General features: G+C 32.1%; 1 protein-coding gene and 1 long non-coding RNA gene across 2 annotated transcripts in view; both read right to left on the bottom strand.

The window, feature by feature from the left end:
* The window catches only part of LOC132743002 (uncharacterized), a 127,037-nt gene that overhangs the window by 28,239 nt on the left and 74,769 nt on the right, over positions 1 to 24,029 (bottom strand). The gene's annotated exons all lie outside the window — the stretch shown is intronic.
* On the bottom strand, positions 1,674 to 24,024 carry LOC132743000 (RING-type E3 ubiquitin-protein ligase PPIL2-like). The gene is made up of 19 exons (XM_060731507.1): positions 23,940 to 24,024; positions 23,254 to 23,352; positions 22,926 to 22,988; positions 22,355 to 22,458; positions 21,535 to 21,626; positions 20,792 to 20,881; positions 19,850 to 19,925; positions 18,906 to 19,006; positions 15,102 to 15,146; positions 13,697 to 13,772; positions 12,256 to 12,362; positions 9,511 to 9,600; positions 9,048 to 9,081; positions 8,397 to 8,514; positions 7,168 to 7,224; positions 6,522 to 6,591; positions 5,611 to 5,673; positions 4,858 to 5,003; positions 1,674 to 1,881 (listed from the first exon to the last, which is right to left on the bottom strand). Exons 1-19 carry the CDS (start codon positions 23,969 to 23,971, stop codon positions 1,785 to 1,787), a joined length of 1,560 nt encoding a protein of 519 aa, XP_060587490.1. The 5' UTR covers positions 23,972 to 24,024; the 3' UTR covers positions 1,674 to 1,784.

The following is a 24,029-nucleotide window of genomic DNA, read 5'->3' as shown; positions in this document are numbered from 1 at the left end:
GAGACTGCTATGCGATGTAGATTTAAGTTTCCAGAAAACGTAAAGTTGTTATAATTTTGTTTGAAATGTAGTTGTGGCGGCGTTTCCCAGTTAGCGAGTTCAGCGTTGAAATGCTGGATCTTTTAAGGACCTTTTTAATCTGAATCGCTGTTTAGTTGAAAATCGGAGGAAAAAAGTCTGTTTAATGATGAAACGGCCCATTTCAACGCTGAACTAATTAATTACTTAAATTAATAGAATATTTTAAGGCACATTATTCCTCAGAAATACGTATTTTTATTCTTAAGAAATGTCAAACACATGTTTGATAATGTTTCAGTAATGAATTTAAAGCAGATTAGATGTTTAGCAAGTACAGAAAGGAACAATAAATATTCCGTTATGTGTCTTAAAGTAAGCAAAGAAGTATTTTGACTTCCATACAAAATACTAATTAAATATAATTATACTACTTGCCAACAGAGTATTAGAATTAAAAGATAGTCCATCTATTAATTTAATAATTTTATTTTTAAACTGTCACAAGATACCAAAAATAGAATGCCTTTGAGAAATAAAAATTATTGCGTTTTTAGGCATAATGGGCCTTTAATGATAGCAGTCAAGTTTAACTTTTGCCACCAGACACGAGCGGTCACCAGAGTAGGACCACCGCCTTTCTAATGTCTGCTATAACAATCAGATATTCGCCAGTATCAAATTATTTTAGTTTGATTGTGTTAGAAGCTATAAGTTTAACCAACCAGTAATAAGCAATGGATGTCAAGTTCCTTTCTCAAGGAAACAACGGGCTGCCCCCGACGGGATTTGTACCCTCACGGCCAGCAACCCTAAGATTACAAGTCTGGCGCTTTATTTACTGGCAACGCCTGATTACTGATCACATGCAAAATTTCAAAGGAATAAATACAGGAAATATTATCACACATCAAAAATTCAAATTAATATGTTAAAATAATCATAAGAATTCTGTGAAAATGCAAAAAAGAACACGCGACCAATGTGGCCTATTGAGAATTCCTACACATCAAAACTCCAAACCATGTTTAATAGCCGATAAACACAGCTCAGATCGATATTATTTCTTAAATAGAAATGTGTACCTTCCATTGAACACAGGCAAGCATTCAAGTTAAATGATAAAGCTACTATTTATACTAGTTACTACGTCGCATTTTTAATGATCAGGGAATACTAGTATATGAAAATATTTCATATTTTAATGGAATATGATGACACAAGACACAGTTCTTGTATAAACATTACAGTACCTACGAGCACTTTGAACAGTAGCTTTCAACGACCAAAATTTTAACAAAATTATATAATAAGTTGTATACAATATCTTTAAGGGAAACATAAACAAAATCCATGACTGAAAAATCCCTGAAAGTTGAAATCATATACTGTAGTCAAATTGTCATATTATATTGAGATATTATATACTGATATTAACATAACACCTTTGTGAGATATGGATATTAGATGACAGACATGGTCAATCAGATATGTTTCTTAAATGGAAGCAGCATAATAAATTTGCTGACACTTATCAACAAACATAGATATGTAGATAGCCTACCAACTTGTGAAAGTTCTTGTTATAGTAAAATACCTGTTTTATAGCATTTTTTTCAACCAATAACATTGAACAACATAATATCATATACATATACATGTATTGATAAAATATTTTATTCTGGTAAGAAAATTACAAATGATGCACAATGCATGAATTTCATCATTACAACAAATATTATATATATGTATATAAATAGATCAGTTCACCAGGAACTAAAGTCACTCAAACCAGATTTTGCCTTCACTTTTTTCTTTGCAGTTACTGGACTGGAATCAGAATCATCTGTGGTATGTCTTTTCCTGAAATATCAAGATTATTAAATATATAAATGTATTTCTTGTCTAATGTCAATTTGCTATGGTATAAAACAAAAACAAAACAGTAATTATATTCCAATAAATATATTATATTCGCTTACAAAACTGATGTTTAAAAAAAAGACAAGAGGGCCATTATTGCTTTGGATTGCTCATCTGAGATACATAGCTTGAAAAAGGTCACAGTTTATTCTTCTATGCTAAAGTCAGTATTAAGATCTTATAGGGTTTGTCATTGGGTAAGGCCAATAATGACCAAAGGGCCATAATTTATTAAATTTTATAGAGGACGACTAAATGTAGGTAATGCTATATACAATGTACAAATATCTAAGCTCTGGGCATTGTAGTTTCTGGAAAGGAAATTTTTAAATATTTCCCTTTTAAAGTCTATTTCAAGCTCCTACTTATGCATTAGACAAGAACCATTTATGTAACTTTTGTACAGGGTCACCTAAGGATCATTTCTGTGAAGTTTGGTCAAAATCTAAAAAGTTTGTTTAAAAAAACATTCGTTTGACTCCTTACAGTTATCATTTTGGAAACAATATTTTTGGAATATAACTATTTAAATATTTAGTGGTCTAAATCCAAATTAAAACTCAACCTTTACTCTATGTTGTTTCACCTGTGTACCAAGAAAAAATTTCAACATGTGATTTCCTAAAGAATAACTATGTGTGAATCATTTTTCTTTATCTATTTCTTTATTTATTTTTTTGCAAAAACTGAAGGTTGAAGAATTCTGCTGAACATGTAGTTATGTGTCGTAAAGGTAGCAAAATGTAAATAAGAAGTATTTGACTTCAATACAAAAACCTAATTCACTACAACTTAACCAATCTTTTTCTAAAAGCAAACAATGGAAAAAGATTACACAAATCTTTAAGAAAACACAAAATAAAAAAAAAAGGTTTTCCTTTGCTATTTTTAAGGTCTAGTCAAATTTGTTGTTTAGTCCAAATATGAATGATTTCCACAATGTTCAATTTTCAATTTTACATCTAAATGTGTGCACATGGTCAAAATTTCATAGCTGTTAATCAAGTACAAGAAATTAGGTCATTTCATCAAATTGTAGGTCAGCTGTTACATCTAAAACTGTGCACATTGTCTAAATTTCATAGCTGTACATCAAATGACAATAAAGTAGGTAAATTCATCAAAATCTAGTTTAAACTTGACTTTGATGGTCAAAATCATTTTAAGGTTAAGGTCACTTCAACCTTTAGAAGGTCTTGTCCAAAATTTGTTTTGTCCAAGTATTAAGATAGTCCATTTATTAATTACCAAGTTACTGTCAATTATAGCAAAAAAAAAAAAAACAGTAAAAATTCAATAATCTATCCTTCAAGGTCAAGGTCATAAATGAACTAAGGTCAATTTGAGTTTAATACTTGAAGGTCTTATCCTATAGAATGTTGTGTCTTAATATAAAGTAAATCCATTCATTAATAACAAAGTGATAGCCAGTCACAGCAAAAAAAATCAATAATTTGATCTTCAAAGTCAAAGTAATTTATGAGTGAAGGTCAAAGTATGTCTGGTTAACATGAATGTCTATCCTAAAAGGTTGTTATGTTTAAGTTTGAAGACAATCCATTCATAAAAAGTTATAGCCACTAATAGCAAAAATCAAGCTTAATTTAGACATTTGACCTTGAAGGTCAAGGTCATTTATGAATAAAGGTAAAGTTTGTCTGGTTCACTTGCAGGTATTGTCCCAAGGGTTGTTGTGGCCAAGCATGAAGACAATACACTGTGACCTTAAAAAGTTATGATCAACATTAAAGTTTTGAGGGAGGCAACTGCAACAGGAACGCCTACATGTCTTTCAAAGAAAGTCAAGAAAAAGAGGCCATATCTCTGTGAAAAATTCTGGTCTGATACCAAATTCAAACTTGACCTGTATTTTATGATGTTACATCTGTGCTCCAAAAATTATGAAAATCCATTGTCTTCAAAAATTAATAATTCTGGAAACAATGTATTTTTTATTAAGTTAGGAGAAACAAGGGCAAAATTGTCGCAAAATAAGCCCTTTACAAAAGCTTTTGACAGAGATGTGGGCATTATAGATATGCATATAGGAAATATGCTCTGGGCAATATCTGGATATTTTATCATCTTGACCTTGAGCTTGCAAATATTAACCGGAAAATTACACGTGTCACACTTGTAGTCATGATAGTTATCATTTGTGTTACAATCCATCAATAAATGATGACTAAATTGTCCAAACTTTGACCTCTATATGTGACCTTGGCTTTGGTATCAGGGACCTGGATTATGTGCCCAATAAGCCTCACAATGGTGAACATTTGTGCCAAGTTACATTAAAATCCCCCTATGAATGTAGAAGTTTGGCTCAGAACAAGCTTTAAGTGTGACCTTAGACCTAGTGACACTGCTTCACATAGTGGTGAACATTTCTATGCCTGGAGGAGATATGCTCTGGACAAAATTTCTATACTTTATCATCTTTAGTGACCTTGACCTTGCATATATTAACCTAAATTACATTTTTCACACCAAAAGTTATGATAATGACCATTTGTGTTCAATTCCCCAATAAATGATTACTAAATGGTCTTAATACACGTTTCCATACTTTTATCTGAACTTTGTTTCCTATGTCTGACCTTGGCCTGCCCGTCCGCCCGCCAGGAGGGAAACTATAATACAACCTGTTTTTCAAACTGGTGTAAAAAAAGGGGCAATAACTTTATGGCTGAAGCAAAATTCAAATGTGACCTGTATTTTATGATTTGCATCTGTGCACCGATAATCATTAGAATCCATTTCTTCCTTCAAGAGTTATCATCTGGAAACCATGAAGTGGACCAACCAAACAACAAACTAACTCCTATTTACCCACATAAACTTCATTTGAGGGGGTATAGTCAGCTATTTTCACTTGTCTTTTTTTCTTTCTTTTTTAAAAATCATTAAACTTACAATGTGGTTGGATTAATATATTTGCCAACACCTGACGTAAATGACTTTGGCACAAAACTGGGCTCCTCCTTTTTACTCTTGGGCTTCTTTCTGTCGGCATCTTCTTGTGCCTGTCGACTTAACTCCTCTTCTCTCTCCTTAGCCAACTGAAATAATTATAATCACAGTTACATAAGTTGATCAATGTTATATTTGGTAGTTGTAATTGACTTATTTTCTATACTAAGACGACTGTCAATAAACTACTTAATCGCTGCAAAAAGCATCATTATTTGTGGGGCACTGTCATTGAGCTAGGTCATAATACATGCACATACAGAGTTTTTAAATTTTGTCTGGTTGGGTTTTATGTTGCACCAACACTGTATAGGGCATATGACGACTTTCCGACTTCTGGTGATGGAAGACCTGACTGGACCTCCGTGCATTATTTCAGGCACAAAAGGTCACCTGGGCAGAACCACATCAAAAGTCCCTTGCAGGAATAAAACCCACAGTAGTGAGGGGCAAATGGTTTGAAGTAAATGACCTCAACAACTACGCCACAGACTATTGCCCCTACGATGTACAGGCTAGGCTGGCTGTATACTGGTTGCAAAGGCTAATCAGTTATGATTCTCCCAGAACACCTGCTGCTATTCTTCTGTGAAAACTATTACATCAGAACTTATAATACTGCATGTTTGTAACATTGCTTTTCCAATCAACCATTTATATAGGGCCATATAACCTGTCAAAAAAAAAAAATATTACCTCTTCATCGACCTCTTCATAGGGGTTAACAAACACAGCACATCCTTCAATCTTTATCTCTTTCTGTAACAGTCAAACATTAAAATCATCATACAGTCATAAATAACAAAGAAATGCTTTGCTTGTGATATTATTATTTCATTAACTCAATAACCATACTACAAAAATATTTTGAAATTTGTTCAATAAAATATGACATGAAGTACGTATGATACTTAAATCAAATATGGTAAATATAAAATTAAGTAAATATCTTAATATTATGAGGGGTGTTCATTTAATAATGAAAACAGTCTTGTAAATACGAAACCAAGTCAGGTATATTAACTAGAAATGTATCATCATGCCACGGATGCCCCCGCATGCAGCCAAAATTTCAGATGTTATAATATTTAGTTCCAAATTTGTTTGCACAAATTATTGTTTTCATTTTAAGTTCAAAGCCCTTAAAACTTTTCAATGTTAACACAAACCATTTTCATACAATGTTCAAGGCACTGAAATTATTAACCTTTTGAAAATAGCATATTTCATATTTGTAGCCAAAATAATGGCTACATACATTTCCACAAAAGTATGAGTGCTGAAACTGAAAGTTCAAAATTTTTCCAATATTCAAGAAAGATAAGTTTGTCCAAAATCATTGAACCACGACCAAATTCAAACTTAAACTGCTTATTCCTAAGATGTATCTATATTATTTTCAATACTGTTCCCTGGCCGGGCTGAAAAGTTGCGATTTGCAAAGCAGATTGACTTATGCATGCATAACTTTAAGGACATTGTGTACTATGGCTTAGCTAAGAGTTAATCCATTTTCCGGAAAACCATCAAACAGCAAACAAATATGTCGTATATCAAACAAAAACTTCAAAACAACAACAACAACAAGAGAAACAACAGAGACATACAACAGGTTTGTCCTTCTTGTCCACATCTATCTTCTCTACAGCATCTAGAGTTTCTAAGCCACCAACTACTCTGTAACAACAAATTTCAAACTCATAAATGGATAAAGTTATACTGAGAGTCTGGGCAGGCTAATGTGAATGTATATAATTATAACTATTATCTCACTGAATGATATTTGACAAGAATATGCTGAAATACTTTCCATTTATTCATCAGAAATCAAATTGAAAAGCCATTTACTTTTACAATTAATTTTATGTTAACAATGAACTTAAACATTTTTTTTTTCACCTCTTGTATATTATAATGTTCAGTTTTTTTTTTCAGAAAAAAAAAACTCTATTTCAGCCCCGTCATGACAAAACCAACATAATGGGTTTGCGACCAGCATGGATCCAAACCAGCCTGCGCATCCGCGCAGTCTGATCAGGATCCATGCTGTTCACTTACAAACCCTATAGCAAGTAGAGAAACTGATAGCGAACAGCATGGATCCTGATCAGACTGCGCGGCTGGTCTGGATCCATGCTGGTCGCAAACGCACTATGTTGGTTTTGTCATGAAGCGGCTCATTTTATTCTAGTGTTATATTTCAATATGCGATCTTACTCATTGTATAAATCTGCAATAGTAACAAAAACTAACCTTCCAAACACAGTATGTTTCCCATCCAAATGTTTAGCAGATCTAAATGTTAAGAAGCTGTAATAGAAGAATACATCAGTCTACTTATAATGGACACTTTCTATCTCTCAACATTAAATATACACTGTAACATGACCCTGACAAGTGCAATAAACTAACTGCTATAGCTACTTTCAAAAGTGATCTGGTGCACATTAACCAAATTAATATGTGACAGCGATTAGGTATTCTAAATGTTATGTAATGGGGGTAAATAGATGTCTGTTACTCAGATAATCCATTTAAAGAATTAACATTCAAAGAGTACCCTTAAAGTAATAAATGCACAATGTATAGTATATACAAATACTCAACTCAACTTTTACATGTGTAACTTTTAAAGTGTCATGCTCCAAAATATTTTAGAAAATAAAACTTAAAAAAATGTATTTTTAGATTTTAAGAAAAGTAAAATTCAAGATACAAGTAATAATGTTATGTGTGATTAATGGCTGATATCACAATATTTCTACTGTGTGACTAACACAGTAAGGGCTTTTTTGGCATATTCTGACATCTATTTTGACATTGGCATGGATTGTAAGTGTTGTTTGCAATGTGTAAATTACTTTCAACACTATTTTACTTTTAAGAATACTAGTATTTTCAATTTTTTTATGAAAATTAGAATGAATCTGGTGGCCTGCTGCTTTCAGAACAACTTACATGTACAAAGTAAAAAAGTTTCTACTCAGCTTGAAAAACAAAGTAAGTAAATCAGTTAAATCAGTAAGCCACAAATAGCAGCCCTATCTAAAATCTGAAATGAGTAATAAAATCATGATGAAACTTTTCTGAAATTTTACCACTTGACATTGAATGACATTGTTATTTTAGGATCCATGCTCATACTTAAATAACTCAACTTAAACTCCCAGCAAATTGTTATCTTAAAATAAGGCCGTAGTTTAAAGAAGAATGATGTAACAGCTAAGGATACAATTGTCCACACACAGACACACTGAAAATGAACATTAACCCCCTCAAACTCCTATTTATTGATAGATACAAGGAAATAAAAAGCTTGGTTATGCACATTTCTCACATTTTTTTCCATCACCTCAAAAACCTAGGCTATTAACCATATACCAGTATCAAATGTAGAACATACAGAATGTGTGCCATGGGTTCTAACGATGTCTTTTCAAATGATCGACCGCTGTTTTATGCAAAGTGATGAATATACTTACAACTGAGATTTGTTCGTGTTTGGTCCTGAGTTAGCCATACTGAGAATACCTCGTCCTGCGTGTGTAAGATTGGGTTTAAACTCGTCCTTAAAACTACCTCCCCAACATGATTCTCCACCTATATTCAAACATTACTAACATTATTGCTGTAGAAATACTAGTAAACTTAATACTACTGGTACTTTAAAGGAACTCCACTGAGGTTCAAAAGCCTAAAAACATAAAATCCTAATTTCTTAAATAGATCAGCTGGGGCACTTAAAACAGAAGTAAATTTTGTATACATGTATATGCAAATGATAGTTAAGAAACATAAATTATAAATAGTATTTTTGCGCCCTTCTTAGCTCGATTCCAGTGAAAAGAGCTGTAACCTTTTCAATTTTGGGTCATTTTTCACAGTTAGAATCATTATTCTTGAAAAACGGAATGAGAGAACGATCTGAAATTCTGCGCGTGAGTTATTGGTCTACATCTACATCAAATAGAACATTAATCTCCAAAAATTATTTTGAGGCCCATCATGTCAAAAATCCTCAGTGGAGTCTCTTTAAGGTTGATATAAAAATATCAGATTTATGGAAATTGACTCCAGTAAATGAAGATTGAAATGAATTGTTTAAAACAAATAGTACCAAGAGTATAACATACCTGTGCCAGTACCTGTAGGGTCCCCTCCTTGGATCTGCAAAACAAAATCTTCTTTTACACTTCCTTCTATAGGAAAATTATTCAAAAAATGTACTGGTACACCTGAACTATCATATTTTGTTATTGTGGCTCTATTACTCTCCCAGACATCAAAAATATACATTTTTTACAAGTAGTTAAAACCTTATGACACTGGAAATTTATTTTTTCAATATAATTTCCTTGAATGAAGCCTAGAAACACTTCCTTTAAGTGACATTATAATGTTTGCAAGATATTACATGACAATATCGTCAAAAAGAAGAAAAACTCCCATGTTCTTTATAGAATAGTTTTATCCATGAAGCGTATACAGAAATTCTTCATATTTTTAATTTCGCCATCAAAGTTTTTATATTTAACTAAAATAATAAAAATAATATCATATTATATAGCAATAAACAAAATATGAGTAACAATTTACCATGAAATTTCTGATAAGCCTATGGAACACTGTATCATTGTAATATCCCTTCTTACATAACTTGATAAAATTCTCACAAGTCTTTGGCACCTAGAATATTTGAATATAAAATAAGAGTGCATCAAACATGATAGCTGTGGAAAAGAAAAGTTCAAAATGTTTGCTCCATGCAACTGTTTATGTACTGACAGTTTTTATGTACATGTATATTTTTACTTCTAGATTATATTTCTGCCAAAATTTTCTTTCGTTTGTTACATATGCTATTCTTCACGTTCAAGTAAAGTTCTATTACACTAAAATTACATTTCATATCACTATGAAATTATCAGATATCCTTCACTGTAATATAACCATAATCTACTAAAAAGTAATTTATAAAGAACCATAATCTACTGAAAAGTAAGTTATTTATAACCATAACCTACAGAAAAGCAAGTTACATATAACCATAATTTACAGTAAAGTAAGTAACAAACAACCATAATTTACAGAAAAGTAAGTTATATATTGCCATAATCTAAAGAGAAGTAAGTTATATATCACAATAATCTACAATAAACTAAGTTATATATCATCAGCATCTACAGAAAAGTAAGTTATATATCATCATAATCTACAGAAAACTAAGTTATGTATCACAATAATCTACAGAAAAGTAAGTTATATATTGCCATAATCTGAAGAAAAGTAAGTTATATATCACAATAATCTACAGAAAAGTAAGTTATATATCATCATAATCTACAGAAAACTAAGTTATATATCACAATTATCTACAGAAAAGTAAGTTATATATTGCCATAATCTAAAGAAAAGTAAGTTATATATCACAATAATCTACAGAAAAGTAAGTTATATATCATCATAATCTACAGAAACTAAGTTATATATCACAATTATCTACAGAAAAGTAAGTTATATATTGCCATAATCTAAAGAAAAGTAAGTTATATATCACAATAATCTACAGAAACTAAGTTATATATCACAATAATCTCAAAAAAAGTAAGTTATATATCATCATAATCTACAGAAAACTAAGTTATATATCACAATAATCTACAGAAAAGTAAGTTAATTATATATTGCCATAATCTACAGAAAACTAAGTTATATATCACAATTATCTACAGAAAAGTAAGTTATATATCATCATAATCTACAGAAAACTAAGTTATATATCACAATAATCTACAGACAAGAGGGCCATGATGGCCCTGAAGTCGCTCACCTGTATATAGGCCTCCGGATCTGGGCCAGTTTAAACCCCAGGGCTTTTATTTGAACAAACTTGGTAGACACCCATTAGAAGATGTTTCATGCTAAACATCTAAGGTCTAGCTGGTCAGGTTTTTTCTTTACACATATAGTTAAAAACAATGACACAACTGGGGCAGGGCCAGTTTTGACCCAAGGGCTTTTATTTGAACAATCTTTGTAGACACTTACTAGAAAATGTTTCATGCTTAATATCTAAACTCTAGCTATTCGGGTTTTTTCAAAGAAGATTTTTAAGTTTTTGCTATACACATATAAGGAAAATCAATGTCACCGGGGCTGGGCCAATTTTGACCCCAGGGCTTTTATTTGAACAAACTTTGTAGACACTCACTAGAAGATGCTTCGTGCTTAATATCTTAACTCTAGCTATTTGAGTTTTTTCAAAGAAGATTTTTAAGTTTTTGTTATACACATATAAGGAAAATGAATGACCCCCTGAGCGGGGCCAATTTTGACCCCAGGGCTTTTATTACAACAAACTTGGTAGACACTCACTAGAAGATGTGTCAAGCTTAGTATCTAAACTCGAGCTATTTGTTTTTTTCAAAGAAGATTTTTAAGTTTTTGCTATACACATATAAGGAAAATCAATGACCCCCTGGGGCGGGGCCAATTTTGACCCCAGGGCTTTTATTTGAACAAACTTGGAAGACACCCATTAGAGGATGTTTCATGCTAAATATCTTAGCTATAGGTCTTTGGGTTCTTTTAAAGAAGATTTTTAAGGTTTTACTATATGCATATAGGGAAAATCAATGACCCCCTGGGGCGGGGCCAATTTTGACCCCAGGGCTTTTATTTGTACAAACTTGGTAGACACTCACTAGAAGATGTTTCATGCCATATATCTAAGCTCTAGTTCATTGGATTTTTTAGAAGAAGATATTTAAAGTTTGTTCTTTTGGTTGCCATGGCAACCAGAGTTCTGCATGGAATTAAATTCTTTGAACAATTTTCAAAGGTGACCACCAAAGGCACATTCATGTGAAGTTTGGATGAAATTGGCTTAGTGGTTTATGAGGAGATGTCATTTAAAGTAAAAGTTTACGGATGGGCGGATGACGGACGCCGGACGAAAAGCGATCACAAAAGCTCACCCTGTCACTTTGTGACAGGTGAGCTAAAAAGTAAGTTATATATCATCATAATCTACAGAAAACTAAGTTATATATCACAATAATCTGTTTGTTTGTTTGTTTGTTTCATTTTACGCCTTTTCCCAACAGTATTTCAGTCATATAGGCGGGTAGTTTCCTAACCATCGTTCCTAGAGAGTTACACCAGTACTAGACTACCTTTTTCCGCGCTAAAAAACCAAAGCATCTCCCGGGGTCACCATAATCTACACAAAAGTAAGTTATATATATAATCTACAGAAAGCAAGTGAAATATAACTATAATCTACTGTAAGTTAATATATAACAATAATCTACAGAAAAGTTAGTTATAAGATAATCTCACCATATCACAGTGAAGCTCAATGTTGAGTTGCCCGTAGTTTGTAACAATACGTACATATCCTTTCTTCTTTAATCTCCCATACCTTATAATATCCTCATCAATGATAGCTGCAGTCATAAAGTTTATTCTGATTAAAAATGTACGTGGCAGTCTATTTATTGTTGAAATATCTGTATCTTGGACAAAAACTTATACCAAAGTACCTTATTGAAAAATTGTTAAAAGTAAGTGGCAAATAAACAAGAGCTGTCGGTAGGACAGCACGCTCGACTATTCTATGTGCTTGATAGTATGTCCCTCCAATTATGACCCTAAGTGCATGTGTAAAGTTTCAAGTAAATATCTTTGAAGACCTTTAACCTTTAACCAAAATTTCTAAGTTTCAAAGGGGCAAATAATTCTGCAAATATTGCAGGCAGAGTTGTGCAATTTTGCAAACTGATGTACATTGTTACTATAAAAAAGTATTTTAAATTTCAATTGAATATCTCAAGCAATGATTGAGATATTTGAATTTACAAAAAAACTTTAACCAAAATTTTTAAGTTCCAAAGGGGCATAATTCTGTCAATATTGTAGGCATAGTTATCCAACTTGTCAATCTGATGTACCTTGTTACTACAAATATGTATTGTAAGTTTCAATTGAATATCTCAAGCAATAATTGAGATATTTGACTTTACAAAAAACTTTAACCAAAAGATCTAAGTTAAAAAGGGGCATAATTCTGTCAATATTGAAGGCAGAGTTATCCGACTTGTCAATCTGATGTACCTTGTTACTATAAATGAGTATTGTAAGTTTCAATTGAATATCTCAAGTAATAATTGAGATATTTGACTTTACAAAAAACTTTAACCAACGCAGACGCCGACGCGGACGCTGACGCCGACGCCGGGGCGACTACAATAGCTCTCATATTCTTCGAATTTTCGAGCTAAAAATCATTGCTAAACCTACTAAAAGAAGCAGTCTAATATTTTGTTTGGGAACATTATATATTACCCTGGTTTCTAATAATTCAAGTGAGGCTGACACTAAAAATGAAAGCAACATGACAATACAGTGAGTTAAAACTACAAGCCTCCAGATGAGCCAAAATATTTCAAGTAAATGTTTTATTCTGCACAATTCATCACCTTCTTTCTACTGTGTTACTCACACAGTAAGGGCTTTTGCTTATATTGACCTCTTTCTTGTAATTATGTGGATTAAAAGTGCTATTTGCAATGACAATATTCCTTTATAACTTGATAATATTTTACATGTTAAGACATTTTAAAATTGTTCATGAAAATCAGCCTGAATCTGGAGGCATGCTGCTTTTAAGCTTTATGCCATTTACAGTATTTTGAAATCTTTTTTATAAGAATATATGCATTATAATATTTCATCAAGCATACAACAGCACAATAAAACTTTTAGATAATTTCAAACATACCAGCATGATGTTCTGTCTCTGGAACCATGGCTGTTGAGGTGAATGATGCTGCAACTGCTCCTGTGGAGTAATGAGCCTACAATGAGAGGCAAAACTGATCATTTAGCTTACAATGAGAGGCAAAACTGATCATTTAGCTTATAATGAGAGGCAAAACTGATCATTTAGCTTATAATGAGAGGCAAAACTGATCATTTAGCTTACAATGAGAGGCAAAACTGATCATTTAGCTTACAATGAGAGGCAAAACTGATCATTTAGCTTACAATGAGAGGCAAAACTGATCATTTAGCTTACAATGAGAGGGAAAACTGATTGTTTAGCTTACAATGAAAGGCAAAACTGATCATATTATAACTTACAATGAGAGGGAAAACTGATTGTTTAGCTTACAATGAGAGGCAAAACTGATCATTAAGCTTACAACAAAAGCCAAAACTGATCATTAAGCTTACAACGAAAGGCAAAACTGATCATTAAGCTTACAGCGAAATGCAAAACTGATCATTAGGCTTACAACAAAAGGCAGAACCAATCATTTAGCTTACAACAAAAGGCAAAAACGATCATTTCAATTTAACATGAAATCAGTCAAAACTGATTATTTATATCTTTAATAGTTTCAGAGATATGCAAACTTGCATGTTAAACTTAACCAAGAAAAGGAGATTTTTTTAAGTACATGTACAAAAGGGAGCATAATTCAGTCAAAATACATGATAGAGTAATGAATCTTGAGATGTGACCTTCAATTATGACCCTAAGTACATGTCTAAAGATTCAAGAAAATATCTTTGCTTTGAAGACCTTTAACCTTTAACCAAAATTTCTAAGTTTCAAAGGAGCAGATAATTCTACAAATATTGCAGGCAGAGATATGCAACTTTGCAAACTGATGTACATTGTTAATATAAATAAGTATTGTAAATTTCAGTTAAATGTCTCAAGCAATAATTGAGATATTTTACTTTACAAAAAACTTTAACCAAAATTTCTAAGTTAAAAAGGGGCATAATTCTGTAAATATTGTAGGCAGAGTTATCCAACTTGTCAATCTGATGTACATTGTTACTATAAATAAGTATTGTAAGTTTCAATTGAATATCTCAACCAATTATTGAGATATTTGACTTTACAAAAAACTTTAGCCGAACTTTCTTCGAATAGTCGAGCTAAAAACGAAATTTCATTACGAGGTCCTGCAATATTCACATAAAAAAAGATGAAAAAAATCAGCAGTCTTAAACATCTTGCCATGAAGGCCATACTCGTAGCTTATAAATTAATTTAAATGGACAGGTAAATATCTTAACAAATTCTGTGTAAGGTTAAATTCTCTTAATTGTAAACAATACGGATTTATCCTACAACATTCAGATATAGAATATAGTGTATATAAACATACAGAATTAAATCTGTCAGCTTTTCTCTTGATCTCTGGTTTCTTTTCCTGAAGAGAAAAAAATAAACAAAATATGATATACATGTATTGATCTAAACAATGAGAGAAATCAGGCAGTATAAACTGTCTTATAAACTTCATTTGAGTTTAAAATTACCCTATATACATGTATAAATTGATATTTTAATGTTAGTTGGGTTTTTTTCATGCCTTTCATTAGACAGTGAAATTATACTTCTATAATTTCATTGTAGGGAAACTACATGTATATTTGAGTGCAGATGAAAAGAATAAATCATAAATGAGTGAAAATTTCGTCAATTAAATGTATACTGGTTGGAGAGATAACTCCGACACTAAATCACATATTTTTTGCAATATTTTAATTATCTTCCAGTATATTTTAAATATTGAACCACCTAAACAAAGTTCAGTTCAAAGACTTTACATTACACCACAAAAACTATGTATGAAAATGGAATCTGGTACTTCTTTAAGGTCTTGAATGAGGTAAACAAAACATGGTCTTTTTACCCCACAACAGTAGATAAAGTCGACACTTAAATTTTTAAGTAAACAAGATATGTTTGTAAAACATGTATGCCCCCTATCAGCAGCCAATTAGTCATGTGATAATGTTATTATGCATGACTTCTGACCCAGTGATCAAACAATTAATAAGGGTTATAAAGTATCTACTGGTCATTACCTTGACCTTTGAACCCTTGACCCAAAACTCAATAGGGGTCATCTGCTGGTCACGACCAATCATCATACAAAGTTTGAAGTTCCTAGGCCTAGGCGTTTTTAGTAAATTGATCAAAAACCGTTTTTACCTACAAGGTCAATGTGACCTTGACCTTTGACCCCTTGACCCCAAAATCAATAGGGGTCATCTGCTGGTCATGACCAATCACCATGCCAAGTTTGAAGTTCCTAGGCCTAAGGGTTCTCTTATTATTGATCGGAAACCGTTTTAACATACAAGGTCAATGTGACCTTGACCTTTGACCCCAAAATCAATAGAGGTCATCTGCTGGTCATGACCAATCACCATGCCAAGTTTGAAGTTCCTAGGCCGAAGCGTTCTTTAGTTATTGATCAAAAACCGTTTTTACTTACAAGGTCATTGTGACCTTGACCTTTGACCCCTTGATCCCAAAATCAATAGGAGTAATCTGCTGGTCATTGACAAATCACCATACCAAGTTTGAAGTTCCTAGGCCTATAGCGTTCTTGAGTTATTGATCAGAAACCGTTTTTTACTTACAAGGTCAAATGTGACCTTGACCTTTGACCCCTTCACCTAAAACTCAATAGGGGTCATCTCCTGGTCATGACCAAAATCACAATACCAAAGTTTGAAGTTCCTAGGGCATAAGGGTTCTTAAGTTATTGATCGGAAAGCATTTTTACCTACAAGGTCAATGTGACCTTGCCCTTTAACCCCTTAACCCCAAAATCAATAGGGGTCATCTGCTGGTCATGACCAATCACCATACCAAGTTTGAAGTTCATAGGCCTAAGGGTTCTTTTGTTATTGATCAGAAACCGTTTTTACCTACAACGTCAATGTGACCTTGACCTTTGACCCCTTGACCCCAAAATCAATAGGGGTCATCTACTGATCATGACCAATCACCATACTAAGTTTGAAGTTCCTAGGCCTAAGCGTTCTTGAGTTATTGATCAGAAACCGTTTTTACTTACAAGGTCAATGTGACCTTGACCTTTGACCCCTTCATCTAAAACTCAATAGGGGTCATCTCCTGGTCATGACCAATCACAATACCAAGTTTGAAGTTCCTAGGCATAAGGGTTCTTAAGTTATTGATCGGAAAGCATTTTTACCTACAAGGTCAATGTGACCTTGCCCTTTAACCCCTTAACCCCAAAATCAATAGGGGTCATCTGCTGGTCATGACCAATCACCATACCAAGTTTGAAGTTCATAGGCCTAAGGGTTCTTTTGTTATTGATCAGAAACCGTTTTTACCTACAACGTCAAATGTGACCTTGACCTTGACCCCTTGACCCCAAAATCGATAGGGGTCATTTACTGATCATGACCAATCACCATACCAAGTTTGAAGTTCCTAGGCCTTAAGGTTCTTTAGTTATTGATCGGAAACCGTTTTTACCTACAAGGTCAATGTGACCTTGACCTTTGACCCCTTGACCCCAAAATCAATAGGGGTCATCTACTGATCATGACCAATCACCATACCAAGTTTGAAGTTCCTAGGCCTTAAGGTTCTTTAGTTATTGATCGGAAACCGTTTTTGCTTTCAAGGTCAATGTGACCTTGACCTTTGACCCCTTGACCCCAAAATCAATAGGGGTCATCTACTGGTCATGACCAATCACCATACCAAGTTTGAAGTTCCTAGGCCTTAAGGTTCTTTAGTTATTGATCGGAAACCGTTTTTGCTTTCAAGGTCAATGTGACCTTGATCTTTGACCCCTTGACCCCAAAATCAATAGGGGTCATCTACTGATCATGACCAATCACCATACCAAGTTTGAAGTTCCTAGGCCTAAGGGTTCTTTAGTTATCACTCAGAAACCATTTGGTCTACGGACCGACGGACCAACAGACCGACGGACCGACAAGTGCAAAGCAATATACCCCCTTTTCTTTGAAATGGGGGCATAAAAATGACTGTAAAATCAGCATCAATAATTTATTTTTACATCTTATATGGTTTATCTATTTTTTGTAAATATTTAAACAATTTTTCAAAAATCTTTCCAAAGTCAGTGGCCTGTGGTCAATACATTTCTAACTACCTTACTGTAATTTAGTAAAAAGAACGTTTTGAAGCAGTTTTTGCCTACAAAAAGTTTAAGTTATTTGAAAAACATTAAAAAGTCTACCAAATTATAACAAATCATCACATTCTGTCCTGTTCCTATACTGTTAGGTGAGCATGTGCTTATTTGTTGAAAAACAAAGCTAAAACAATTATATTTATCAAGTGTCGGGGTTATCTATGCGTGGGAGTTATCTCTCCGACCAGTATACATATTTGCACAATGCATGTAAAATTAAAACAAAATTCAATAAAATCTACAGAATTATTTATCAAATTAATGAACATTGCGATGCCATGATTTGATGACATCTTGAAAAGAGCTTGTGATATCACATGGCATAAACCAGTTAAATTGACATAGATCCATGAAATATCTTCGGACAAAACATACATTATTAAGTTCAACATCGTAACTCATAGCATACATACATTGTAGCGGAAACATTGTGTTTCAGGCTATATATACCAGCAGTTTATAATACTGTATAATTATTACAACGTTTTTCATTGGATAATAGTGAGGCACTATATAAACTATATACATGGCTGTTGTCAATTTATGAAATAATTTTGGTTGTTTTGCAAATAAAGAAATATTGCTGTATTGCAAATTTGTTATAAAGATGTTGGATGTGTTATATGGCTGATTATAAACTGTTGTTATATTGTAACCCTCACCTAACAGCTCCGGTTATATAAACTTAGAATCATTTATACTGAGTTATATAACCTGTCAGACATATTTATAACTAATATTATAATACTGCACATTTGTAATGTCACTTTTCATTGTCTAATCATAACGTTTATATAGTTACATATACACAGCCACAGTCAATTTATGAAGAAATCTCATTTTTTTTACAAATTTGTTATAAAGATTCTTGACAGGTTATATGGCCCTATATAAACAGTTGTTTGCATAGTGGCTCAGACTATATATGCATAGGGCCATATAACCTTTTAGATATCTTTACAAGAAATAAAATACCGGGGCCTGATATTCCTTCTCTAGTGTCTCTAGGATATCTTGTGTCTCAGCGTTCACGGTCTTCAGTTTACTTGTACTGCCTCTGCTACCCCCATCTTCATCTATAACATGCAAAATAAATACAATCCTTATTTATCTATGTATATCAAAGTTAAAACAAGATCTTCAAAAAAAAAAAAAGGAAAACAAAAACAAATTTAAAACAAAACAAGAGGTGTCGGTAGGACAGTCTGCTCACTATTTTCAGTGCTTGATAGCAAAACAACAGCCTGAAGAATTTTCTAAGTTCAAAAACAGATTTTTTTTGGTCAAGATCCATGTTAGAGTTATGGGCCTTGGACCTCCTAATATGCTCTCAAATACATGTCACCCATTCACTTCAGTTGTTTTGGAGATACATAGAATGATACTAACTAAACTGAAATGTGACACTGACGTGAGTACAATAGCTCTCCCTATTCTTTGAATAGTTAAGCTAATAATGCAGTGTTTCATGTAGTTTGGGGCTGAAATAGAACCCCTTATACAAAGCCGAAAGGTATTCCTTTTTTCACAATTGTTTAAAGAAAGTTCACAACTGTCAAATTGTAGTTACTGACAAAATTGTTTATGACTTAAAAAATGAGAAACACAGGTTTTTTTTATATAAACAATGATACTTTATTAATATTAAAGAAAGCATGACATAAACTTTTTTTACCATTTACTAGCTAGATCTTAACAGCATAAAGTCCCATTCTCAAAAGACTGGGGGAAAAACACTGCAGTGCTCAATTTAATGAAATTCTTATATTATTACAGAATTTTTATATGATTTTTCTTTTTTTCCTTAAACTACAATTCAATATACAAAGCAAGAAACATCTCAATGGTTTTGAACTTTTCTTTATTTCATTCATAAATTTCAATACCTCACAGAAGATAAATACATTTATTTACTCTACCTTCTTCTCCCGCCTTTAAATTGTTTTTCACATAATAAAACTTCTGTATGTTGAATTTATCAAGATTTGATGGGTCCTGAAAGTGATGAAAAACTTAAATTTAGAATGCACTTACAACTAGGAGCTTCTACAATAAGCATAGAGTCACCATAGTGCAGTAACAGGTTAAGTCCTTCTAAATTTAATGGGAGTTAACCAGTTATTGCACAAAGGTGACAAAATTATGAACATTTCCATATTAATTCTAGGCACTCTAACAATAAATATACTAACATTTCTCTGTGACCATGATACATTTCAAGAAAATACTTTAAAGGAACTTCACTGAGGGTTTTTGACATAATTGACTGGAAATAATTTTTTTCCAAATTTATATATACATTTAATATAGGTCTGGCCCAATAACTAGGGTACAAAATTTCAGAGCATTTGCATTTTCCCTTTTTCCAGAAGAATCATTTTTATTGTGCAAAATGTCTCAAAAACTGAACAAGTGTCTGAATGAACTTGAACTGGCTTAAGAAAAGCATCGTTTTAAATTAACTTCAATTTATTTCAAGGTATCTTTCTTAATAATCTTTTGCATTTTTTTCATTTTAAGTGCCCAAGTTGATCTCAGATGACAGAATTTCAAATTTTATGTTTTTAACGCTTTAAGACCTCATTTGAACCCCTGTAAGACACTGTCCATGATTATATTTTGCATTGTTTCCTAGAGACACTTAAGGCATGTCAACTGATAATTTTTGTTTACATTGAGCTGATTAGACTTTGGCATCCGAGCAGATTTTAAAACATGTATGTATTTGATAAGTGACTATAAACAAAAAGTTATTACTGTTATCCAGATTTTGTCACAAGTATAATTTTTGTTACCTTCACACATTTTTATGAATTTTTCCCTAGTTAATTCAACATTGCTACTTGTTTAACTTTGCTTACCTGTATTGTAATAAGATCTTTTCTAATAAATGGTTCATCAGTAATCAAATCTCTCCAGAAGTTTGCCTTGATATTTAACCTCTCTATAGCCTAGAACAGATTCACAAAAACCATAAAAGAACCTAATCTATCAAATTTAGAGCACAAAGACTGAAATTCTGTGAAATGTTTTGATACTATACAATATGTCAATAAGGAACGTCTCTGCTGCAAAGTATTTACACATAAAACAACCTGACAATTATAACTCATATAAGGATTAATAAGCCAAAAGAAACACCATTTGCTACATGTTATTGCTGGGTTTTTAGTCATGCAAATAATGTAGGTGTTATTGTGTAGTTTCTTGCTTTACAAATGGATGGAGACCAGAGGTGCCTGTCAGGGCATTATTTCAGACATAGTAAGTTAGCTCGATAGAATCACTGAAATTCAACATTCTGGTATTAAGCATAAAGACAAAATTTATCTTAGCATCAATTAGAACCACTAACATTCAGTATGTTTGAGTTAAATGGATCTGTTTCAAACACAGTCTAAATTTATACTTCATGTTTTCATATTTGTTCAAAATTTACTAAATATTAAATATCCACAAAAAATTATTTCAATGTAAAGTTCTGATTAAACCTGTGTAAATTATTAATTTTTTTTTCAGATTCTACAATATCCCCAGTAAACAATGCCATAATAGTTCATTGACAAACTTTCATTGGAAGTTATATACATGTACATAAACATACCTCATAAGCAAACACATTCCCTGTAGGTCGGACGGCTACTATATGTGTATTTTCATTGAAAACTTTGAATGTCACCGGGCAGTGATACTTCCCTACAAAATAGATTTAGACAGAAATCATGTAAATTTCAAGTCTAGGAAGCCAGGGTGAATTATTGATTTGTAAATGTAAACAATATATATGACAAACACATCCTTGTAATCTCAGTAATCTGTAATATATTGTACTACATACATTTCTTAATTTGACAAAACCCTGTCCATAACATTAGGATTTCTATACAGTCCTACCCATTATGATGTATACAAAAGTAAGCCCAGCCCATTATTATGTATAATAAATTAAGCCTTGCCAATCATGATGTATATTAAATTAAGCCATCCCAATCATTATGTATTTTAAATTAAGTCCTGCCCATCATTATGTTTATTAAATTAAACCCTGTCACTATGATGTATATTAAATAAAGCCCTGCCCATAATTATGTATATTAAATTATGCCCTGCCAATTTATATATATATTAAATTAAGCTCTGCCCCATTATGATCAGATGTATTTTAAATTGTGTCATATTCCTAATGATGGGACATATTTAACAGAGATGCTTGTTCTCACAGTATCCAAAGATATTTCACAACAAAAACTATCACAACCTAAACTGAAAAATTCAAATTTATTTTGTATATTAAATACATTTCCTTTTTTAAGTATGAATAAATAAAGTTATATGATTAAACAAAAGCCTTGTATATTAAACACATTTACTTTCCTTTTTTAAGTATGAATAAATAAATTTATATGATTAAACAAAAGCCTTACCATCAGCATTCTTATGAAATTTCAATCTCACCAAATCCTTTGCACTGAGTTTTTCACCTGTTGCTGGATTTATACCATATTTTTTCAAAAATGGAACTATGTTCCTGTAAAATAAAACATTTTCATATCAAACAGCTTGAATCATTAGATAATTGGTAGTTTTATGAATTACATGTTGTTTTACAAGTAGTTTGTCTTTTCACTATGCTGTGAATGGAAGAGAATTTTTGTTTTATCATTTCAGCACTTTGAATGATCATATACAATTTATTTCATTCTAATATACATCAGTCCTATGATATAAAATAATAAACATTATTAAAATGATAGATTCAATAATCTGAGAATAGGTACAGACCAACCAATAAGCTCAGTTGAGCGAGCATTAGGCCTGCAGAACTCACCAAGTTTTAAGTTTTATGCAATGCATGATGCAATTTATGCCTTTTACAATTATACATATATACATTTTATTGGAGGAGGGAATTTTTGGCTGATGATATTTATTACACATGACTAAACTACAGTAAAAATTACAAATCAAACAAATATAACTACTGTAATTACTCACATTAGATCATAAATGACACCATCTTTTGTACATAGTGGATTCTCAAAGTCTTGCATAGACAACCTGCAAATGATAAAATCGCATATCAATGATATCAGGATATCTTGATTGATATGTCTCATTGTCTCAGTACTTACTCAAGTCAAGACATTCTGTCAAAACAGCATTACAATTAACAATATTCATAGAGCACTTTATTTAAATATTTGAACAGGACTATAGAATATTTATTGATGATACATGTATGTCTGAAGTTATCCATCATAAATAATGCAGTGTATGTATACTAACAAAATTTTAAATTAAGTCTGAAGAGAAGACAACTTACGTGCAGCATGAGAATGGTAGTCTTCGAAACTCCTGATTTTTAAGTTGTTTCCCCTTATATCCACCAAATTCATTTTTCCACTCTGTTGTTGTTAAATATCTAACAAAAATAATTGAAACTCATCTCAAACAATACTTTAAATTCAAATTGTGCATTGTTTAATAGTTTTGCTTTGTCAATAGTGAATATCGGCATTTACACGAGTGAATCAAGTTTTATTACATCTGGAATAAAGGATTACAGTTTAATGACAGGCGCTGTTTGTTACGTAAACATATGTACATATGGTAAGTTAAATATGCTGCAAAGTTATCATCGCTTAGATTTTCAAACTCAGGATTTAAGAAATTTTAAGCGACTTAGTTGCCCAAATTGTCCAGTTACCCCAATACAGTATACATATCTATATAAATAGCATACAACAAACTGTTTATCTGGTCCTAAATTCACTTTCACTAAACAATTTTCACAACTTTCCCTATTAAAGGGTGCTGTCATTATTCCCTTAAAATGAAAAAAACTAAAACTGGCTATTTTGGGTACGTTTAAATTTGGGGACGTTTTGACCTGCACTCGTTTGATGAATCTTTTTCAATAACTGGAGGAGAAACTGTTTCAGATAAAATAAAACGTTTTAAAATAAGGAATTTTATAATTTATGTTCAAAAATGAATGGCTTTTCTTACAGTTTATCTTTCTGATGTTGTTTTTTCCCCATTTTGACTCTGTGTTATTCGACGATTTACTCGTGAAATAAAGCGTTTGCGTGAAAACTA

This window comes from Ruditapes philippinarum, unplaced genomic scaffold (genome assembly GCF_026571515.1).
Source record: "Ruditapes philippinarum isolate M1 unplaced genomic scaffold, ASM2657151v2 ctg933_1_1_1_1, whole genome shotgun sequence".
In the NCBI taxonomy this organism is placed as follows: domain Eukaryota; kingdom Metazoa; phylum Mollusca; class Bivalvia; order Venerida; family Veneridae; genus Ruditapes; species Ruditapes philippinarum.
Note: the sequence above shows the minus strand (reverse complement) of the source record. Positions and strands in the feature narration are given on the sequence as shown.

Excerpts from the sequence above, each read along its gene's own strand:
- LOC132743000 (XM_060731507.1), bottom strand. The coding sequence starts at position 23,971 with ATGGGGAAAAAACAACATCAGAAAGATAAACT. Across the intron at positions 23,353-23,939 it reads CAACATCAGAAAGATAAACT|ATATTTAACAACAACAGAGT; the intron begins GTAAGAAAAGCC and ends TATTTTTGTTAG. Across the intron at positions 19,926-20,791 it reads AAGATCTTATTACAATACAG|GACCCATCAAATCTTGATAA; the intron begins GTAAGCAAAGTT and ends CATCACTTTCAG.